The 24,010-nt window shown below is 43.0% G+C and overlaps 1 protein-coding gene across 1 annotated transcript in view; it reads right to left on the bottom strand.

Moving 5' to 3' along the window:
* The window catches only part of LOC144752100 (complement C3-like), a 1,799,539-nt gene that overhangs the window by 1,445,572 nt on the left and 329,957 nt on the right, over positions 1–24,010 (bottom strand). The window contains exon 9 of the mRNA XM_078640046.1: positions 13,891–14,008. Coding sequence (XP_078496172.1) covers positions 13,891–14,008 — 118 coding nt within the window. The remainder of the gene's footprint in view (positions 1–13,890; positions 14,009–24,010) is intronic.

Below are 24,010 nucleotides of genomic sequence, written 5' to 3'. Positions count from 1 at the left end.
CTGCATTCCAGACACAATAACTGCACCTTGGTGCTCAACACATACAACATGGAACACTTCCCATATTGGAGAAAACCAATGGCAGCACAATTCAACCTCACAATATACACAGTCTAGCATGCTACTTATGTAGGCAAGTATTTTAGAACTCCAAGTAGAGGCAGCAGGTGCTATATAAATTTGCTATACTACGCAATGCAATTTCTTCCCTGCTCTGCTTTGCTCTGAGGTAATGGAATATTAAGGTGTCACTGTAAAGCTAAGTTGGCAGTTAGAGTGGCCTATACAGAGAGGATGCTGCTCGTGGTGCAGCATTCACAATGTGACTTTGAAACCTACTTTCTAAAAGACACCTACAACTTGTTTATCTGTGTGAGCTGGCTACCTGAATGGTGCCTACTAAAAGAGTATTTTACATTTTAACACTTAACCGCAGTCACACAACATATTGCACCTAGGGAGTCCAAATAAGAAATTGCTTTGTCACATTCTCAAAATGTTTATCTATTTCCAAGATGGCAGGACAACATTTTGCGGCCGGGGCGGAAAAGGAATAATATGGTGGCGGTGTCTAACAGACACTGCCAGCCATATTATGATGTCTGGTTTTTAGTGCCTTTCCGCGGCGGCGATGCCGCCACGGAAAGGCATGCGGTCTTCACTCTGGGGGCCCCCTGCGGGCCCGCACAGTGAAGCACAGGTGGGTGGTGCACATGGGGGGTACCTGTGGTACCCCCCTTCATTGTCATTTAGAAAGGGGCAGGCACCGCGCGGTGCCTGCCGCTTTGTAAATGACAACGTGAAAGTGCATTTTCAGCATTGTGGCGGGCGGAGGAGAGAGCACCGCCCGCCACAATGCTGAAAATACAGGATGTGCCCGCCACTGTGGCGGGCACATCCTAATAACCCCCCTGGGACCTCTGCCCTTATGGCGGGCGGTCCCGATATACGATGGGATGACGGGCGGGCAAAGTCCGCCCGTTATCCTAATGAGGCCCTAAGTGTTCGTAATAATTGTTGAGTATTCCCATTTTCCAGTTGTGAAAGTAGCGTCAACTTCAGCATCAGTAGTGCTTCCTGTCCTGGATGAAATGTTTTCTTCTTGGGGAATATCAGATATGTTTAAGATAGATAATGGACCACCTTTCACTGGAAACAACGTGTTGAAAATTCATAAATTATATGGGACTAACACACTAGGAAAATAACACCAATGTGGCCACAAGCAGTGACATGGTGGAAGGATTGATGGCCACTATAAAAATGCTACACAAAGAGTGAAATTGTCTCGGATTTCTATAAATCAAGCCCTATGTTAAGTTTTGCATGATTATAGAAACGTACTTCATGGTTCTACAGAGAATGTACCTCTGAATTAATGTTTGGACAATCTCAACAAATTCAATTTACCACATCTTCAAAAGCTTCACCAAATAATTTGATGAAAAATTGAAGAGAGACAATGAAGATAAGGAGAAAACAAAATATATTATGTAGGTGAGAGGAAAATATTCAAGAATATCAATTTGGAGTATTGGTGTTGGTTAAACAACAGCAAATAGGAAAATCACAATGTAGGTTTCACTTGTCTCCAGTGAGAGTAACAGGAGTACATGGATCAGCAGTTACAGCACAAGATGATAACAGAATTGTAATAAGAAAGAAACATTTTTAAGAAGTATCAAACAGCTGAACATAACAATTGGGGAATAGATTTAATCCCTGAAGTGATCGAGAAAATCTGATGGATTCATTTGGAAGTGCAGGAGGACTTTAAAGAAAAAGGATCAACTAATTGAGCATTGGTAAATTGATTGTAATATGTGCTTGTTATTTTTTTACTTTATTTTTCCTTTTCTTTTCTTTCTTCTTTACTTCTAACAGTTCTTCAAGAAAAGGAGGGGAGAGGTGTACTAATGAGATGTTAGAGAAGTTTAGAATGTAGACTGCTATGCTAGAATGTTAATATTGAAAAAGGCTAGTGGCAGTTCAGTTGCCACTGGGAAGCTGTAAGGATGAACCAGAGTGTTTTAGAAGAGAATAAATATTTCCTATCATTGGACTTGTATGTGTATATTTTCATAGACATTGCAGAAAGGTTGAGAGAACAGAATTAGTGGCCAAGTATGTACAGGTTGGTGGAGAGTGTGGTTGTAGATTGTTAACTTGTACTCAGGTACATCAGAGTAGGACTGAAAGGTAAGGGCCACTTTCACCTGTACAAGTACCTGATTTACCGTGGCACAAGTTGGGAATGGACATTGTAGGACCTTTTAATTTGTTGAGGTCATGTGAGAATTAAGATTTAGTTTTAGTGGTCTACACTATGAAGCGGGTCACATTGAAGTGTCTCAGCGTGATCACTTACAGGACTGTGATCGGATTTTTAATACAGGAAATTTCTAGGGAAATGATTCTTAAAATCATTGTGACAGACAATGGTCATCAATTCAGCTTCCAAGAGAACTGTGAGTTTTTGTATGGATTAGTCACAGTTCATCAATCAGCACATCATGCTCTAGCATCCTCAAGCCAATGGCATGTCGGACATTCTGAACAATATGGTAATGTAGTGTGTTTATCTAGGTAACTGAATCGATATTCCTATTCTTTGCCCTTGTCCGGTTATAAATCAATAATATCCCATAGAAACCCTTTTCATAATTCAGTCATAGCGCATGCTGTCACATTAAGCAAGCCTACTCCTCCAGCCCCCTAGAAAGCACACCGAGTTCTTAAACAAATCCAAGCCTCCAGCAACCTGGGAAATCCCCGCTGCTTTGTTTTGATTTCGTCCGAGAACTCCTGTAAAGCACTGTAAGAACGACCAGTTCTTAGTGACATCTTTATTGACGTCTTATGTCCAGCCTTACGTCAAACCCGGCACCTTTCAGGTATAAATATACCAACGTTGCCTTAAGCAAACACACGGTGGTGATGAATCTGTAGCAGCTACTACTTGCCCGAGAGCCCAGCTGATGCGAGAGCCCACGGACGCTGCCCCTCCCTTTTGACGCGCTGAGAAAGACGCTGTCTTTTCTCTTGCCGAGAAATCCAGCCTCTGGCGTTTCCAGCTTACCCTTGCGGGTGACTGGGATACCGAGTCCTGAGAGAGAGATACCAGCCCTCCTGCCTTCTAATACCCAGGTACTGAACTGACTAAACCCTTACAGAGAATTCTTGAGTCAGATTCTTGGCAAAACAAACTTAACTTAAACTGCTACTTACTTACTCCTTCCCACGTATTAGGCTTAGGTCAGGTACACCGGGGTAGGCGTAGTTAGAAGCACCAGTTGAGTACGATTAGTCAATGTATATATGTATGTATCTATTTTATCCATTTTAAAGTATCATATGACTAAGAAACCATATCCATGCTTTTACAGTATTATTTCATACTCCTGCTTTTACTGTATGCACTTTACTTAACTATAAGTATTGCAATTGTAGCAATTAATTTCTCTTGTATGAGGAAAGAGACTGCTCAATAAATAACACCTTTTATTGAAAACGCCCGTCTCTCTTTTTCTCTGCAATCTGGTGAAACGCACTTATTGACTGAGTGAAATAGCTGTCTTTTGTTTTCACACGACTCTAGAGATATACTCTTATTCAGGGAGAGCAAAGTTGTCATGTTTTATGGTTGTCAGAAACTAAATCCCTTCTTGTCTATCCAGGGAGGTTAAACTCCTCCTCGCTTATTCGAGAAAGTTTCTAGTGAACTCTGAGCTGGCTGGCAAAAAACTTAAGTATAATATAGTCAGTAGAGACCTAGTTAACCTCAGTCCTACGTCTACACTACTGAAGATATTATTCCAATGCGCAGAGCCTATTGGGACTATAGGAACTACACTACATGGCGCCCAACGTTTGGTAAGGCGATAAATCTAACACAAGACATTAGAATAACTCAGTCGTGCTTTTTCACACAGACCCTTTCTCCCGTAAATACTCCAAAGACGTCTGGAGTGGGTCCAAGGTTAAAATCCGCCGAAACTTAGTAGGAAGAGATTTCTATGTATAGTTTTTGGTTTATTCAACATTGAAGGATACAGTGTTCCAAAATATTGTGCACCTAATCTTTGTTTCCGTGAAACTTGATCTGCAAACAAAACCTTTCTGTCAGTAAAAATGTCAGAAACTGAAGAAGAGAGGGAGACAGCTAGAATAGCAGCTCGTCTCCTAGAGGATGACAATAGTCTCCTGCAGACCGATCCGGATGCAATACTCATCCCGGTCAACATAAGAAAAACTATAACTCTTAAACTTATAGAAAATGGACTGACATCGAGAGGTGGTACAGTCATATTCGTAATTGAGGCACATGAATATCGGCAGACAGAGGTATTCTATTCATGGATAAACTTTCCAGCAGCAAACGCTGTCACACATGAGTTCCACTATTACAAAATAGAGGAACCTCCGGATGACTACACTCCTTTCGAGGAGGTGAAATCCCATTTAAATACCAAGAGCACCTGCTCTGGTTTAAAGGCGCCCTAAAACATAATAATCACATCACCAGGCTCGGTCCTCTAGTAAGACCAGGAGCAACGTGGCCGGTTCTAGCCAGCTACACACCACATCCAGACATCGAAAAAATGTCAAGACCAGAACTTTTAGCACAGCTAAAACAACTGATTAAAATACATAGACAATTAGTCAAATATGTAATGCGGACTTCAACAGTCCAACCAGCTATTAACATTCCACAGCTGACCACTCATCAGGGGAACACAAATAAAATTACACCACAGAACATACAGTCATGTCTGGGTAAAGTACCCATAAAACGGGAACAAATTCCATTCTGGTTAGCACAAAAAATAACTCAAATAGAGGCAGTATTTCTGGATACTACCCCTGTTGAGAAACACAGAATTCTGACTATCTGTCTTCCAATGGGGATCGCACCACATGTGGAGGACTGTGACACTTGGGGCACAGTCTTTGCTTCCATTTACACAAAAACACATGGTATTCCGTCCATGGCGGTAATACCCGATGTGCTAAGACAGATTCAAAATGAATACGGTCCAGAACCTGCTTTAACTCTGGGTATGAAATTACTGAAAGACTTCAAGCAGGTCTCAGCTTTATTATTATCCAACATAAAAGGAGAAGCAGCATCTGTGGCGATCCACCAGAAATTGAAAGAAACAGATATAGCAGAACAACCATTTGAACCTGCCAGAATCATAGAAAAATCCTCTGAAGAGCTAGGAAGAGATAGTTTGGGTGGGAAACCAGTAAAACCCCAACTAACTGAAAATCCTGAAAAGTTGTTTATTAAAAATAATCTAAACACTCCAAAAAAGAGCTGGGATGGAAATAAACAATCCACTTCCAAAGAAAAAAGATTCCAGTCCAGAGGAAGGTCTCCTCGGCGGAGAGAAAGATCTCCGGACCAAGGACACAAGTCTCCCCAGAGGGAGCCCTCTGAGAAAAGATACAACCTTAGAAATAGGGATAATTTGAAGAAACCTGATAGATATCAAGATATTGATACACGTCCCTCTCGATCTTTTCAGACTTCCTCGCAGAAATCGGAAAGAAGAGGACGGTCAGAACACAGGGAAGAGCACGTCAAGTCCAAAGACAAGGAACCTGATCATCAAACTAAAAAATTACAATTTCCAAAAAAGAAGGTAGCCAGTAATAAAGTAATCAAACATGCCGAGGATACTGAGGACACAGCTGAAAAACGGAGAGTGGGCTCAGACAATGCTAGACAGTGCAGCAGAAGTGAGCATAGCTCGCAAGATCCTGATGAATCATCTGGAGACAATGGACACGAATGAATACATTCAGGTGGAAACTGCAGACACCAGAGTTAGCAAACCTCATAAAATATACAAATAACATTACGTATAGAGGGAGATAAGACTAGGAAAATAAGGGGTCTATTTTGGGATAACCTCTCAAAAGGCTATGACATCCTTTTAGCTGAAAAAGACTGGCCACCGGAGTTTGTCAGGGAGTGCCCTCACGGCGAAGAAATGATTATGCCTGCCTTCTCAAATCACATTTCAATTCATAAAAAATATACACTTGCAAGAAAGTGGGCGGTAGCCCAACCTCCTGCATTATATAAAAACCATGTTGGATGGGATGAGGACTCTCCTCCTCACAAAATCCAGTTAAAAAGTCAACCAACTGCACAGAGGCAGTACCCAATTAAGCAAGAAGCTAAAAAACAAGTCAGGGAGATCTTAGATCAACTTGAATACCAGGGGGTGATTGAAACTTGCACCTCACAAATGAACAATGCTTTGTTTCCTGTCTCCAAGCCAGACGATTCATATCATCTAGTTTTGGACTACAGACATCTAAACTCATGTTGCAAAACTTTTGCAGTACAAAACTCACATAGTGCAGCACTAATGAATAACATCGTGCGCAAAAAATACAAAACAACATTAGACATCTCTAATGGATTCTTTTGTCAAAACATAGCACCTGAAAGCAGGTATTTGACCGCTTTCTCAATAATGGGCTCGCAGGGAAAATTCTGTCGACTCCCACAGGGGTTCAAAAACAGCCCAGGATTATTCTCAGCAAGAGTAACAGAGTTACTACAAATGTATGATGATGAGGCATTATCTTATGTCGATGACATCTATCTAACAGATGATGACTTGGATACTCACTTGAAAAGAGTGAACACCATAATACTTGCGTTCGCAGCAGAGGGTTACAAATTCAACTTTAAAAAGTCACAAATTGCCCATCTAACTGTCCTGTTTTTGGGATATTAATTATCAAGTGAAGGCAAAAGCCTGGCAGACAATTTCTTAGAGAAATGTGCTGTAATCCAAGCACCAAGAACGCTGAAAAACTTACAATCAATTCTAGGTTTCCTGAATTTCGGAAGAACTTACATTCTAAATTATGCAGAGAGGGTTAAACCTCTCTAGGAACTAATAAAACCAGATTTTAAAACAATCAATTGGTCTCAAAAACACACAGAAATTTTGAGATCATTGCAAACAGACATGTTAGCAAAAACAAAATTGGAAACTCGCGACAATACACTTAACCTTGTAATCCGAGTCATCCCAGGGAGATGCGGATTCACGTACCTAACCTCTAATGAGGGAGAAACGGTACCAATAGCATACAAATCACATTTGTACACAGAAGCTGAAAAAACATTCAGTATTAAGGAAAACATAGTAAATGCGGTTCAAACAGCTGTAGCAAAAGAAAGAGACCAAGCCGAAGGCAGACAGATTACTGTTATAACAGCAGAATCAGCCTTTGAGGCATTAACAAGCCCATGTAATTTAACTACCGTGGCATTAAATCCAAAATGGATACAATGGAAAAATTCTCTTGCTACAGACAAAGTGAAATACTATTTTGCTCCAAACTTTGAAAAGATTAAAAAATCTAGAATATGAAAGAGAATATCCTCTGCCAATCGACATTCTGCCCATACAACAGTACGCCTGTGTAATATATACAGACGGATATGCACAACCCTCAGTTTGGGGAAAACAAGTCTATAACGCCACATGCGAGATTGTTAAATACGTATGGCGTGGAGGTAAATTAAGACCTCTGGTAACAATATCACACTCTGTAGAGAACAATTCAGAACAACAAACTGAAATATTAGCTTTAAAAATGGCGCTAGATAATGCCGATCGCGAATTCCCGACACTAATAGTGTGCGATTCATATTACTGCGTCAAATCATACAATAACGACTTGCAGAAATGGGTTCAAAACGGTTACAAAGATGACACAGGTGCCACAATAAAGCAAAAATCGCTTTGAGAACAAGTAGTTCTTTTACAGAAAGAACTACCAAAGACTCACGTGATACATTCACTGAGTCATGAACGTGATGGCGTTCACGTTTCAGGGAATTCATTGGCTGGGACAGCCACAGCGGAAGCAACTAAGCCGGCTTCCGTAGCTACAAAAAAGCGTTCAGGAAAATACATAGACGGGGAAACGATGCTGGCGGTAAAAACGTCATCAAAAGGCGACTGTGCAGCGCTACCCGTCAACTATCCACTCAATTATACATACATAATCGATGCAAACTCCGTTCCTTTTGCTCAAATCCCTGGAGTGGGGGATAGGGTAATTCCAAACACGAACAGGAGAAACTTGTTAATAGCAGACGCACATATGGGTGAGGGTCTAAGGCGAATGAACCATGCAGTAACCGTTGCTCATGAGGTTATCAGAGTCCCTGCGCTCCGAAACATGTTGACACTTTAAAATGGTTGATATACCCTAGTACGTATATTATCAACCTCACTCTGCACCTTTTTAATAATACCAGTCGAGGACATAATAAATAATTGTTTCCCTACGTGCCAGGTATTTTTTAACTCACTTTTTTCACCTCACCTCACTCACATTCTTTCCCTTAATAAAACACACACCCTCACATAGTTCACTATTAAGTGCTCCTAAGTAGCCGTTAGTCGTAGCACGCCGCATCCCGTAGAGGGATGCGAAGGCCCCGATGATGAAGCATGACACCAAGGGGCCTGTTGGTGTGTGAGGGGCATTTAAACAGCACTGTGTGTTCCCCATCACTTTAGGGACCACTGCCACCTTCTGAGTGGATTCTACTTTGTTTAATCATATTGCCAAGGGAGACTGAATCCACTTGCTCTCTCTCTCTCCCCCCTCTGGTTATATTCATGATCTGGCCCATAGACACAAATAACTGTCAAGATAGATTCCTGAACAAAATAAGGGGTTCAAATTGACCAGGCAAGACCCTAGATACTCCCAGAGACAACATCCAGGGATAGTAACAACATACAGTGTAGGAAAACTCTGCCTCGAATGGCTACAGACATCCTTACTGGCAGAAATTAAGCAACACTTAACTTTACTTAAAGAAAGTGCTGACTTGCGTGATTTCATTATGGGACCACGCAAACAGCGTCAAAAACGTTTCATAGCGGCCTCTATATATGCAGCTTATAACGAAGCTTGGAAAGAAACTCAAATTGAAACAGCAGAGAAAATACGGGAAATTGACCGTATTAATTTAGAAAAATCACTTTCTGTTGTGGACAACGGGTTAATGACTCTGTCTTCCAGAATATATTCACTGGACAGCATTGTATCATCTGCAATCGATATAATAGAACAGGACTTACTAATGTTACAACATGGACAGTCCCAATTGCGTTCTATTGTACAGCTTGGCTGGACGTTACAAAATCTGCGTTCAGGCAACGTGCTTTGGCGTTTAATCAACACAACGTCACTGTTCTCTATCTTTAACCTTACTGATACACAAATCAGCTTGGCACAAAAAGGAGCAGAGTATACAATTCTGAGCACTGAAAAACTTGAGAGATTACCATTGACAATGTCAGAATGACCTGTCATTGAATGGATAATACACGGAATAATAACTATTCCGATAACAACTTTCCAATTTCGATACTGCCAAAAGTATATACAGGCAGGCCAGTATGAAAGGTTGGGTAAAGGGTACATTAAGTCATCATGGAAATTACCTTACACACACACATGTTATGGTGAAAAAGGACAGAATGTATTTCTTAGTGGTAATAATTGTGAAAAATCACTAAGTGGTATACTTCTGTGTCAAGGTATAAATCTACATGGGGCCTGTGAGGGGACTTCAAATAACCTTTCATGTCACCAGCTTGGCACACCTGCAACTCGAAAAGAGCCATTCTTTAGACGGCTTTCGAACAGGAGCTACATTCTAATAGTGGACCACAGATGTTGTGGCTTGGTGCCAAGAAAAGCTTATCTAGTAAGCGTCTCGTCCATGGTCACTTGTTGTATGCAAGTATTGTATCCGAACGACACTCCAGACAGGTAGGGAAAAATTTGGCCCAGTTTGAAAATCTCTTCTATTCGAATTGATACTTTAAGCAGAATGAAGTCTGTTCTTCTACAGACGCCTGTGCCCTTGACGTCATCGAAAGAAACGTATGATCTCCAAGTTGCAAGGACAACGGAAGAGATACATAACCTTTTATAAACAAATTGCCCCCTACACTTCGCAGAAATGCTAAACCAAATCCTAAACATTTCAGATACGAATGGTATCCCGAGTGTATTTAAGACAATTTTTTCGGGACTGTTGACACACTTCAAAGCAGTCCTGGGCATCTTTCCTAATTTTGTCCATTCGATCTTTGGCGGCCTTCCACTCCTGTTAGGACTCGTAGCAGCCATTTTATTTTTGATACTCCTGCTTCGTTATGGCAAGCCATGTCACAGACAAGACTCCAGCAACAATGGAAGAAACGATCCTAGCTATACGCTATCGGGACCGCATAACTAAAGTCCTTGGATTAGCCCGGCTAAGAGATCTGAAAATGACCTGGTTTCTTTGATTCAGACCCATCTGGCAGAATTGTATCTTACCTGTGTTAAGATGTATGCGGTGCGGAGAAGAATGCGTGTTGGACGTCTGTCTTACACTACAATCAGAAGTACCATTGGATACGGATACTTTGCTAAGTCCCGTAAAGGCTCATGCATCGTGTTGTCCCCAGCGGTTACCTATCCTGATGACGGCATTCGTGGAAACTTCACCACTGCGATTAAAGGGTAGTGAAGTACAAGATGAGAGCAGCATCAACCAGGTACGACCTTCTGTGAGCAATGCTGATCAATACATCGATGATAGCAATCATTCTCACGACTGCACAGTTGCGGCATTTTCCAACTTGGTAGAACTTTCACCTGAAGCTGTAAACTGCTTTTTTGAAAGTCTGTCTGAAATGATGTTCTCCCCTGAACAAAAAGAATAACTTTTAAGCAAACGAGCACTCAGCGTTCCCTGAACTCTGAAATTTGGCCTTCAGCTTTGAAAAACAAAACTTTCTGGAAATATTTGGAACTATTTTGAATTCTTCCCCTGAATAACGAAATTATTTTTTTTTCCCCCGATTCCAAAATATTTACTTTTCTATGGCACTCATCCTCTGCTTAAAGTAGAGCTATTCTTAGAGAACAGAGCTTCTATTTTTAGGAACTCTAGAGACAATATATTACCTCAGCCTCTAGCATATTTACAAATAACTGTATTTATATGTGATGAAATGGTCTCGCACTTTTCTTTTCTGTATTAAGAGCCATTTCATGTGTAATTTTCGCAAAATCATTCCGCTGATATATATGCATCCTATTTTATGAATGATTACTCTGCTTGAAATACTATACCTATACTAATTTTTTGTGTATTTCGCATATGCTATTTCAGATGCAAAAAATGTATTTTGGGGTGGATCGGTATACACATGCACCGTTACATATGTTTACTATTGCTTAGTTTAGTAATTATGGACATGAATTCGTGGAGTGGATGTAGTGTGTTTATCTAGGTACCTGAATATATATTCCTATTCTTTGACCTTGTCCGGTTATAAATCAATAATATCCCTACAACGGCATAGAAACCCTTTTCATAATTCAGTCATAGCGCATGCTGTCACATTAAGCAAGCCTACTCCCCCAGCCCCGTAGAAAGCACACCGAGTTCTTAAACAAATCCAAGCCTCCAGCAACCTGGGAAATCCCCGCTGCTTTGTTTTGATTACGTCCGAGAACTCCTGTAAAGCACTGTAAGAACGACCAGTTCTTAGTGACATCTTTATTGACGTCTTATGTCCAGCCTTACGTCAAACCCGGCACCTTTCAGGTATAAATATACCAACGTTGCCTTAAGCAAACACACGGTGGTGATGAATCTGGAGCAGCTACTACTTGCCCGAGAGCCCAGCTGATGCGAGAGCCCACGGACGCTGCCCCTCCCTTTTGACGCGCTGAGAAAGACGCTGTCTTTTCTCTTGCCGAGAAATCCAGCCTCCGGCGTTTCCAGCTTACCCTTGCGGGTGACTGGGATACCGAGTCCTGAGGGAGAGATACCAGCTCTCCTGCCTTCTAATACCCAGGTACTGAACTGACTAAACCATTACAGAGAATTCTTGAGTCAGATTCTTGGCAAAACAAACTTAACTTACACTTCTTCTTACTTACTCCTTCCCATGTATTAGGCTTAGGTCAGGTACACCGGGGTAGGCGTAGTTAGAAGCACCAGTTGAGTACGATTTAGTCAATGTATATATGCATGTATCTATTTTATCCATTTTAAAGTATCATATGGCTAAGAAACCATATCCATGCTTTTACAGTATTATTTCATACTCCTGCTTTTACTGTATGCACTTTACTTAACTATAAGTATTGCAATTGTAGCAATTCATTTCTCTTGTATGAGGAAAGAGACTGCTCAATAAATAACACCTTTTATTGAAAACGCCCGTCTCTCTTTTTCTCTGCAATCTGGTGAAACTAAGTACGCACTTATTGACTGAGTGAAATAGCTGTCTTTTGTTTTCACACGACTCTAGAGATATACTCTTATTCAGGGAGAGCAAAGTTGTCATGTTTTATGGTTGTCAGAAACTAAATCCCTTCTTGTCTATCCAGGGAGGTTAAACTCCTCCTCGCTTATTCGAGAAAGTTTCTAGTGAACTCTGAGCTAGCTGGCAAAAAACTTAAGTCTAATATAGTCAGTAGAGACCTAGTTAACCTCAGTCCTACGTCTACACTACTGAAGATATTATTCCAATGCGCAGAGCCTATTGGGACTATAGGAACTACACTACAGTAAATAGATGTGTTTAAAGAGCATTAAGTTGTAGATTGTCTCCTACTGTTATGTTGAGGGCAACTTTGTGGGCACATAGAACCACTTCTCACGCAGTGGCAGTTATTTCACCTTTTGAGAATTTGAGAGGTTGGAAGGCAGGGACGATGCTGGCTCCTAGTTGTTTATTTTGGGGCAATAGTAACAAGGTAGGAAAAGGTGTAAAAATGTGAAGGTCTTCCAGGCGGTAGTCAAGAGGCATTTTGATCAATTGCATGGAGCTATGCATCTGAAAGAAATGTGGGTAAGATGGTGTACATCAAGTCACCCTGGTTTGTGAAAAAAGGTTCCACCAATGTCATGGGTCTTTTTATAATTCCTGAGGTGAAGAAGAATGTGGAGGTGCTGGAGTAAGGTGTCATGTGGAGCATGCCATGTTTGGAGAGAGCGGGAAAAGTGCAAAAAAACATTGTTGTAAATGCCAATGTTCAAAATACCAATCACGATGTTATTGATGATTCATGTGAGATGTCAATGATCAAGAGAAAAAGTGAGAAGGGACAAAGAAGATTTGGTTTTAAGAGTCTGAGTATAAAACCAGAATGGTTAAAATATTTTGACTAATATTTTACTTTGCGATATAACATTGTGCAGCAGAATGAACCTTCCTGCACAAAACCAATTACTACAGGCATTTTTCTCTGTCAATGTGTGCTGTAGAATGCAGCACGCAATGAAAGAGGAAACAAACGAGGAGAAATTAAAACATTTATCCTCGTAGCGCCTTGCTACGCCAACCATAGGGTGGTTTAGCATTCTAACGCATTTCCAGGTTTACGATTTCTCGTAAATCTGGAAATGTGTCTGGTTCCATGGGTGGTGCGTGGGAACACCCACAGCAACACCCATGGAACTCCTCTTTCACGCAAAGTGTTGCATGTCAAGGGGCCGCTTTTACAAGGACAGGAAAAGTCACGCAGGGTGGCTTTACCTGTCCTTGTAAATATGGTGCAGTAAAATGCTACAGCGGTATGACACAAAAAGTGACTCACTGGTGGCGCAGGGGGCTTGTAAATCTGCCCCTGGATGCTTTTAATTTGCAATTATGAATAGAGATTTCAAACCAATCGGAGAAAAGCCATTACATTGAGTGAGATTTAGGCTGCCTGTGACATAAAAAGAACCGTTTAATCTGATGTGCTACTGATGAGGTGCGACAAAAATTCACTCGCCTGGGCGTGGCGCGGGGCAAACTCCGCCATCATAATACTCACCTGAGGAAAAAACATTCACGTTGACAGAGATTGATGCTCCCACCAGGTTCGTATTGTTTTCAAATGAATCAATCAGTTGTTTCATTGTCACTGTCGCAGATCCCTTCCCTTCATCAATCTGAAATTAGGCATCAAGAGAGAAAGAACGAGAGAGTGAGTGAGAGCGCAGTCAGATAGACTTACGTATCAAAATTCAACATAAACATCAAATCGATTTATTTAAGAGGCATCCGATAAGTGCACGAGTATTTTAAAATGTTTTGGGCTTTGAATCCTTTTTTTGCGGTGAGGATATTATTTAACATATTCGGTGCGCATTACAGCCATAAACACTGACTCAGTTGCCTGCTCTGTCTCCAGACTTCCTGTTGATTTTCTATTACGGATGATGATGTTTCCAAAAGTGCTCAATTTGCATTTTTTTTTTTTTACAAAATAGTGATTGCGAGGGCCCTTCTCAGGAGGTCACCACCGCCCCCACCACTCATTGTGCCTTCCAGCGCAACCAATGACAGCACCAACACAACTACTAGCCATCACACTCCTACAAGTGTTCCATTTCAGACTATTCCAGTCCCAAAAGCTATAAGAATGGTGTGAGCAGGAGGTAGTATTCAGTTTTAATGTATATTGACTTATTAAACACTGTTGTTGTGCTCATCTCAAAATTTGACAGACAGCGCCACATGTGTCATTATCTTAATTTACAGCGATGTCAGTGTATGGGCCATCTTGTGCACCTGCCGGGGAAGGGTGAATGTGGCATTCATTACAACCATGTACATTGCATTACTAGTGCCTGATCTCCCTCATCCAACCTAAATTCGGCTGAATGATGCTAGGTTAATGACCCTGGTTTATTCCCGCAAACAGCAAATATAAAATGCCATGTCTAATCTGAATAACTATATTTTAAAACACAGACCAGCACTGAAATGTGCGCAAGATAACATTAATGAAGCCAGAGGTGTTTTTCATGTGTACTGTATATACTGCAAGTTTTGTCATTATTTGTGGAGCACCCGTATTTGTTTATCGTTTAATAGCCATTGGGGTTTGCACCTTATTTGTTTATCGTTTAATAGCCATTGGGGTTTGCACCCTTATTTGTTTATCGTTTAATAGCCATTTGGGTTTGCACCCTTTTTTTTTTGATCGTTTACTAGCTAATGAGGTTTTTATGAAGCATTCCTCCTGAACTTACAAACTTATAGATTGCCTCCCGTGCTTAATTTGTTGAAGAATGGGTGCCGGTGCATGACGTTATGCTCAGAATCCTGCTACCACGGAACTACATGCCACACGCAAATGCCAAGGCTGCGTAGCCTTAATCCCACCATCTGATGCCTCCTTAATCCACAACTATACACTCGCTACCCTTTGATCTCACTCTTGCAAGTTCCTGCTTTCTCCCTTTATGACGGTTTTTACGTCTTCTCTTCCTCCGCCTTTCTCTTATTATGATTTTCCCTCTCTTGCTTAATATCTGATTCCGAAAAATGAGTGTCAGTCCCCAAAAACGAATGCTGGTGGTCTCCACTAGCTCAAATTAAGCACTGGTGGTCTCACATCTCTCAGTCAATAAAAATACAGCCCAGTGAAGTTAAATGCTTTGCATCAGAGCACATAATTTAGTTACATGGGAAGCTAGGATTTACACCCAGGATTCCGGGTGACACACTCAAGTTCAGCCACTGGATGACTTGCTCCTTCTTTCAAACAGATAAAAGGTGATGGGAGGAATGCCTGCAATTTTTCTAACCACTGGCAATTGCTTGGAGTAGCATTGCAATACAGTTGTTTTGCCCAGCATTCCAACTTAGATTGGACCCAGCCATATGCAAATCAGTCTTGGTCCTGCTCCAATAGAAAGAGTCCAGCCCAAATTGCCAAGTAAGGTCTCCTCCAAACAGGACAGAAGCATTCATAGGAATGTTTCGCTCTGATCTTGGTTTGTCAGTCAGGTGCAACTTGATTCCAGTGACACAGTGAACAAGGGACCCATGTCAGGGCATACCCTTGGCTAGTTAGGGCATCATTTTAAACACAGCATGACTGAGTCTAATTTGCATGTAGTTGGGTCTAATCTGAGGTGGTATGATGGGTAAAAGAATCCCCCCCCCCGCCCTACGACCATTCATATTATTTACAACATTGACCTCCTGAGGCGGAAGCCGGGAGAGTCGCCTTAGCGATTTTAAAAATTGTGTAATTGAAGTGATTTTAAGACTTTTTTAGCATTTGTTGAGTGTAATAATATTGTGACTTAAAACAATTGTACCTCGATCCCCCTCTGCCACGGGATACTTCCTGGTGCGGACGCCCTCCCCTGGGACACGCAGGCCACGCCCACCACCCGACAGGCCACGCCCCCTTTTTCGCCGAGCACTCAAATAGCGCGCCAAATCGAGCGCGGGGCAGAACCCATTGACCTCCTGAGGCGGAAGCCGGGAGAGTCGCCTTAGCGATTTTAAAAATTGTGTAATTGAAGTGATTTTAAGACTTTTTTAGCATTTGTTGAGTGTAATAATATTGTGACTTAAAACAATTGTACCTCGATCCCCCTCTGCCACGGGATACTTCCTGGTGCGGACGCCCTCCCCTGGGACACGCAGGCCACGCCCACCACCTGACAGGCCACGCCCCCTTTTTCGCCGAGCACTCAAATAGCGCGCCAAATCGAGCGCGGGGCAGAACCCATTGACCTCCTGAGGCGGAAGCCGGGAGAGTCGCCTTAGCGATTTTAAAAATTTTGTAATTGAAGTGATTTTAAGACTTTTTTAGCATTTGTTGAGTGTAATAATATTGTGACTTAAAACAATTGTACCTCGATCCCCCTCTGCCACGGGATACTTCCTGGTGCGGACGCCCTCCCCTGGGACACGCAGGCCACGCCCACCACCTGACAGGCCACGCCCCCTTTTTCGCCGAGCACTCAAATAGCGCGCCAAATCGAGCGCGGGGCAGAACCCATTGACCTCCTGAGGCGGAAGCCGGGAGAGTCGCCTTAGCGATTTTAAAAATTGTGTAATTGAAGTGATTTTAAGACTTTTTTAGCATTTGTTGAGTGTAATAATACTGTGACTTAAAACAATTGTACCTCGATCCCCCTCTGCCACGGGATACTTCCTGGTGCGGACGCCCTCCCCTGGGACACGCAGGCCACGCCCACCACCTGACAGGCCACGCCCCTTCCTCCACCCCTATTTAACATGTGCCTCCACCGGAAGCGCAGCGGACGAGCGCAGCAGGAGCGCCGTCTGCGCGCCAAAGGCGCGCTTAAGGCAAGCCCGTCTGCGCCCGTCCGCGACCAGACTGCGGCCGGGGCCAGTTATGCTGCCGGCATCGAAACGCAAGGTGGAAGGATAGTATGGTCAGGTGAGGACCTAAGGGCTTTTGATCTTAATCCCCCCGGTGAACATTGCTTGCACACTATAGATCCTCTGACTCTCCACCCTCCTCTGATCTGCGGCAATTGTGGGATAGTCTACGGGGTGATGCACCATTACATCGCAACTTTTACAACGGGAGTCTATTACAACGGAACTTTTACAACGCAGGATCCATTACATCGGATGCCATTACAACGCATGGCATTACATAGCAGATGCTATTACAACGCATGGCATTACATCGTAAGTATAGGTAAGTATTTAATTTTTATTTAATAAATTTAATTAATATTAATTATAATTAAAGGGTTTGGGTTTTGGGGTACAGGGGTGTTTTTAGGTTTCAGGGCAGGGTTTGGGTTTTGGGGTACAGGGGTGTTTTTAGGTTTTAGGGTAGGGTTTGGGTTTTGGGGTAAAGGGGTGTTTTTAGGTTTTAGGGCAGGGTTTGGGTTTTGGGGTACAGGGGTGTTTTTAGGTTTCAGGGCAGGGTTTGGGTTTTGGGGTACAGGGGTGTTTTTAGGTTTTAGGGTAGGGTTTGGGTTTTGGGGTAAAGGGGTGTTTTTAGGTTTTAGGGCAGGGTTTGGGTTTTGGGGTACAGGGGTGTTTTTAGGTTTCAGGGCAGGGTTTGGGTTTTGGGGTACAGGGGTGTTTTTAGGTTTCAAGGCAGGGTTTGGGTTTTGGGGTACAGGGGTGTTTTTAGGTTTCAGGGCAGGGTTTGGGTTTTGGGGTACAGGGGTGTTTTTAGGTTTCAGGGCAGGGTTTGGGTTTTGGGGTACAGGGGTGTTTTTAGGTTTCAGGGCAGGGTTTGGGTTTTGGGGTACAGGGGTGTTTTTAGGTTTCAGGGCAGGGTTTGGGTTTTGGGGTACAAGGGTGTTTTTAGGTTTCAGGGCAGGGTTTGGGTTTTGGGGTACAGGGGTGTTTTTAGGTTTCAGGGCAGGGTTTGGGTTTTGGGGTACAGGGGTGTTTTTAGGTTTCAGAGCAGGGTTTGGGTTTTGGGGTACAGGGGTGTTTTTAGGTTTCAGGGCAGGGTTTGGGTTTTGGGGTACAGGGGTATTTTTAGGTTTTAGGGTTGGGTTTGGGTTTTGGGGTACAGGGGTGTTTTAGGGTTCAGGGTTGGGTTTGTGCTTAGGGCTAATTAAATTATATTTACCATTTATAAATTAATTAAAATATATTTATTAAATTAAATTAATTATATTATATTAATTACATTTTTTAATTAAATTAATTAAATTAAATAAATTATTTTAATTAATTTAATTTAATTACAATTTTAAAAATATTTAAATTAAATTAATTTCATTATATTAATTAATTAAAATTAATTAAAATTTTTATTAAAATTAAATTAAATAAATAGATTTAAATCTATTAAATTAAATTAATTACTATTTTAAAATGTATTTTAATTAAATTAATTAAATTAAATTAATTAAATTAACTTAATTACATTTTTTTTAAAAAGGTATACTTACCTATACTTACGATGTAATGCCATGCGTTGTAATAGCATCTGCTATGTAATGCCATGCGTTGTAATGGCATCCGATGTAATGGATCCTGCGTTGTAAAAATTCCGATGTAACGGAATGCGTTGTAAAAAACCGCGTTGTACTGACACCAATCCAGTCTACGGTAGTGAAGATCATGTGAGACCCTCCAATTCAAAATCTCCTACTCAGACTGGCCTTAGAGCTGGCCTACTGAACTGTAGATCTCTAGCCAAACACGCGGACGAGGTTTGGCTATTACTAGAAGAGCAGGAATGGGATATCCTGTTTTTAACAGAAACCTGGATTAAGGAGGACAACTTGACCTCTATTGCCTTAGCTGTCCCTCCTGGATTTAAAATTTGTCTCGCCAACCGCCCGGGGACAAAAAGAGGCGGTGGCGCAGCTATTATTTTTAAAGAGGTGTTAATATTAACATCCTCGGCCCCTACTTCTATTCAGGGCATTGAAGGCCTTCACTTCTGCTTTCAGGTTAACCCTCAACTTTCGCTAGCAGGATTGGTGATATACCGCCCTCCAGGCAGCGCTGACTCCAACCTATTCACCCTACTAGATACGATTGTTCAGAGCTCTCTCCTCCACCCCCAATTCATTGTGGTAGGAGACTTCAACATCCACATGGATAAACATGATTGTCCCACGGCAGAGCTGCTCAGAGCAACACTAAATACGGCCAGTCTTAGACTGATCAATGAAGGCCCGACACATACAGGGGGCCACACGATCGATCTCATTTTTTCTAACATCAAGAATGTACTGTCCGAGGCACCACTCCCTCTGACATGGTCAGACCACTCACTGGTCCCATTTACATTGAACATGGTTTGTGACATCCCAGCCTCAAGTAAATGTTATTTCCTGAAGAGACAATGGAAAAGGCTGACCCCCGATAATATGGGCCCTGTCTTGGCACAAACTACCCCATCTTGGACTAATAATGCCAATACAGATGCACAGCTCCTTAATGAGTTGGTTGAAAAGATGGTCTCCTCCATTGCCCCTGCCTCACGAGCATTATCCAAGAGAGACTCCCCTTCAGCTCCCTGGTTTTCGCAGGACCTGAGGAAAGAAAAAGCAGCCTGCAAAAAGCTAGAAAGACTTTGGAGAGTTAACTATGGCCTGGAAGAAAGATCAATATATAAGGAAGCCTCCAAAAAATTTAGGAAAGCAATTAGGAAAAGTAAAAAACTATTTTATGCGGACTCCATTCTACAGGCAGAACAATCTAACAAACAGATTTTTAAGGTGGTACAGTCGTTCTTTAAGCCTAAGTGCATTGAGAGGGAGGTTTTACCGACAACTACTCTTTGCGAACAAATCTCCGAGTTCTTTGACCAAAAGATCAAAAAGGTGTATGAATCTTTTGGACCAGAAACAAAAACGCTGAAACAAGACCTCGTGACTAAGGACGAGCCAGGTGAGATTCTCACCCAGCTCCTCAATATTCCTCTGAAGGAGGTAAAACAAGAACTCATTCGATGTAAATCCGGATCCCCAGATGACCCATGCCCAGCCAAATTATGGAGCTCACTAGCTGAGTTTGTAGCTCCCACACTGCAACACATCTGGAACTCTTCCATTGCCTCGGGCATGTTTCCGGACGTCTGGAAACATGCCACGCTCCTCCCTCTAAAGAAAAAACTTAATGGGGACCCAGAAGACCTTAGCAACCTTCGCCCAATATCACTGTTAGCCGCCCCAGGGAAAATGTTAGAGAAAGTCATACAGCGCCAACTGAGTAAATTTGTAGAAGTAAATAAGGTACTACATGAAACACAGTCAGGCTTTCGACCCGGCTTTAGTACAGAAACAGCGCTTATTGAGGTAGCCGAGTCAGTAAGGTGGTCGATGGATGCAGGAAATTCAGCAATGCTGGTACTCCTGGATCTGTCGGCCGCCTTCGACACGGTGGACCACGCCAAACTACTCAGCCGGCTGGCCGAGATAGGGATCCAGGATAAGGCACGGGGATGGTTACATTCCTATCTATCCCTGAGAACCCAAAAGGTGGCGCTAGGAACGATTTTCTCGGCACCTAAGGCCCTCAGCTGTGGAGTCCCGCAGGGGTCGGCCCTCAGCCCCCTTTTGTTCAACATCTATCTGGCTCCTCTGTTTGCGTTGATTGCCAACTGGGGTGTCAAGGCAATTTCTTATGCCGATGACACCCAGTTGGTATTCCCGTACTCAGAGGTGACACAGGAGTCTTTCTCAAATTTCAAAGGCTGTCTTCAAGACATAGCCCATTGGATGAACACAAACAAATTAAAATTGAACGCCAATAAGACCGAAGTAATCTTCTTTGGCAGAGGTCCCCCTCCCTCCTCTGAACTTTGGTGGCCGATGGAGATGGGCCCAGCCCCCTCACCCAGCCGCACGGCAAAAATTCTCAGAGTGAGGTGGGACGATAGCATGTCCTTTACCTCCCATATCCAACAAGTCGCCGGCTGCTGCCTGAGCAAACTGAGAAATCTCCGAAAAATCCTGAGACTCCTCCCGGAGAGCTGCCGGAAAACGGTTATCCACGCCACTGTCACTTCCCGGCTGGACTACGCCAACGGACTCTACCTAGGCCTACCAAAACACCTGACGCAAAAACTTCAGGTAGCTCAAAATGCGGCTGCGAGACTGTTACTGTGAATCCCCCTCAGGCAATCAGTCTCTCCGCATCTTCGATCGCTACACTGGCTGCCAGTTACCAGCAGAATAAAATTCAAAGCACTTACACTGGCGTACAGATCTCTGTATGGCTCCTGCCCAGTTTACCTGAAAAACCGCCTCCCGAGATATTCCCAAACCCGCACCTTGCGTTCTAACTGCCGTGTTCAACTGACCGTGCCGCGTACGAAAAAGGCTCGACTAGGCGGTCGGACTTTCTCGGCAAACGTCACCTCCTTATGGAATACTTTACCACAAGAAATCCAGCAGGCCCCCTCTGAACCTTGCTTTAAGAAATTCCTAAAAACGTGGCTCTTTACCCAACCCCGCTAGTTCTCTCCTTCCTGTTAGCTCTTTTAGGTCAACTGTGTTCTCTTAGCGCCGGGACACCTCCTAGCGAGGTAGCTGTTCGCGCTGTATAAAATGCAGTATTATTATTATTATTAAGGGGTGGTGATGGACAGAGTCTCTGAATTAAGCAGAGTACTCTCACCCAGTCAAGAGATCAGGGCTAGATCCAACACCGTTTTTTAGCTCATTGCACCATCCCAGTTTCAGAACCTGGCTGTATGCAAATTAGTCTGTCCCTGGCCCAGTGCATCATGGGAACAGGGCAGACCAGACTACAAAAGCCAATTCTTACACTGGGAAGGAAACAAGCTTCCGGGGACCGGTTTCTGCCATTTCAGGCGTCTTCGGCCCGGCTTGCTTGAATCCTGATGGTGCAATGAGCAAGGGACCATTCATAGTCACTTTTTGGAGAATAAACGGAAGTATAGAAAAATTGATGGATGTAATGGTTGAATTAATCACAGTCACTGGTAATTACTTGGGCCGCATCCCAATCCATTATTATTTTGAATACCATGCCACCTCAGTTTGGACCCATCCATATGCAAATCAGTCTTGACCCTGCACCAATGGAACAGCCAACCCTGAACTGCCAGGCCAGGTGATCCCTGAACTCGAACACAAGCAACCCAGGGCCGAACTTGCTCTTAAAAGAGCTCATTGCCCAAGTATAGATTGGTTCCAGTGACACAGTGTGCATGGGACCGATATCTGGAAACCTCATTTGGCTCCAGAGGCCACCGTGAGCTCTTGGCGCAGGATCAAAAACGCCTAGTATGACGTTTTCACATATGTAAAAAAAAAAGTACAACATTTCTTCCCTATTCCAGTGGGACTGGTAATCCATTCTCTGTGATATCCATGTGTTTTGGTCCCACTATTGCTTGGTCCTTCCTTTGTCTCCTGTGGCATGGTGTTTCCTGAAGCTGTCCCTCTTCATTTTCTGGTACCACCCCATCTGGAGGTCCCTCTATTCGATTCTCCCTGCACTCACTAGTCCATGCTCCTAATGGCTTTCTCTTTTTCCAGTGAGACAAGGTGCTCTCCATAGCGGCCGCACAGCATTGCAGACCTCAAATTGTATCAGGTTGCATGGTCCCTTGACTCCATGCTCTAAACCCATAGTATTCTACAGTCCTACCTGCCAGTGTTTCATTGTGACACTGTTCTCTTTGCAGCAGTTGTACACCACTCTCCTGTCCCACCCTCCAGATGCCCCTACCCCCACCAGCAGTAATGCACAGTGTTCCGTTCATCTGATAGTTCATATGTTACCAACATTTAGGGGCCCATTAGGATGTCGGGCAGATCGCCACCGCCATGCGGGCGGAGGCGATTCGCCCGACATCCTTGTCCGCCCGCCACCCATTTCCCCCCCGCCATAGATACTATGGCGGCAGGGACCGCGGCGGACGGAAACACCGTCCGCCGCTTTTCCGCCCCCGTCGCCTTGCGGCCGGGGCAGTAAAGGGTTTATATGGTCGCGGTGTCTATCAGACACCGCCAGCCATATTAGTATGGGCTTTGGGAGATGCCTTTCTGTTGTGGATAATAAAGCTGGAAACTACTTCAACTTCGGAAGAAGTTTATTCTTAGGAGAAACCCCAAACGATCCCCTGCCAGACGCAGCTGGCTTAACTGTCACTGCCCAACAAGAAGTGACCTCACCCATAGAACATCAGGTACATCATAGAAGAGCGTCATGCATCCAAACAAGAGACGCTCTAATACAATATAACATATATCCCCTTCTTGCATTTCAATAAAAGAAAACAACCAAAGAAAATAAAAGATCAAAAAGAAATAAAGAAAGAAAACTTAACAAGATAAACAAGCAAATAAATAATACAATAAATATGGTTGGTTCAGCAAATAACATTTCAATCAATCTAATAGCAGAAATTACCGCAAGATTGCAAACAGTAGCAATATAATCCCTCAGGTACGCTGGTGCTTTTCTTTCCCCCGCCTCCCTCAAAACACGAGAAGAACCCACTAACCCATCTCCTCCTCTACCATCACCTCCTTCCCCCACCAACCCATCACGCACAGACCTGTCCAAACCACCAACACCACCAGTTTTCGTAAATTCTTCATCATCCATCAGCATCGAGGTAGAAGACCCAGATGAATCATTCTCCATCCCTAAATCCACCTTGGATTTGCCATTCTTTCTTTGATACAAAGAAACATGCCTCAAATTCCAAGTCT

The sequence above is a fragment of the Lissotriton helveticus genome, chromosome 1_1 (assembly GCF_964261635.1).
Source record: "Lissotriton helveticus chromosome 1_1, aLisHel1.1, whole genome shotgun sequence".
NCBI lineage: Eukaryota > Metazoa > Chordata > Amphibia > Caudata > Salamandridae > Lissotriton > Lissotriton helveticus.
The sequence above is the reverse complement of the archived record's forward strand: the minus strand, read 5'-3'. Positions and strand labels throughout refer to the sequence as shown.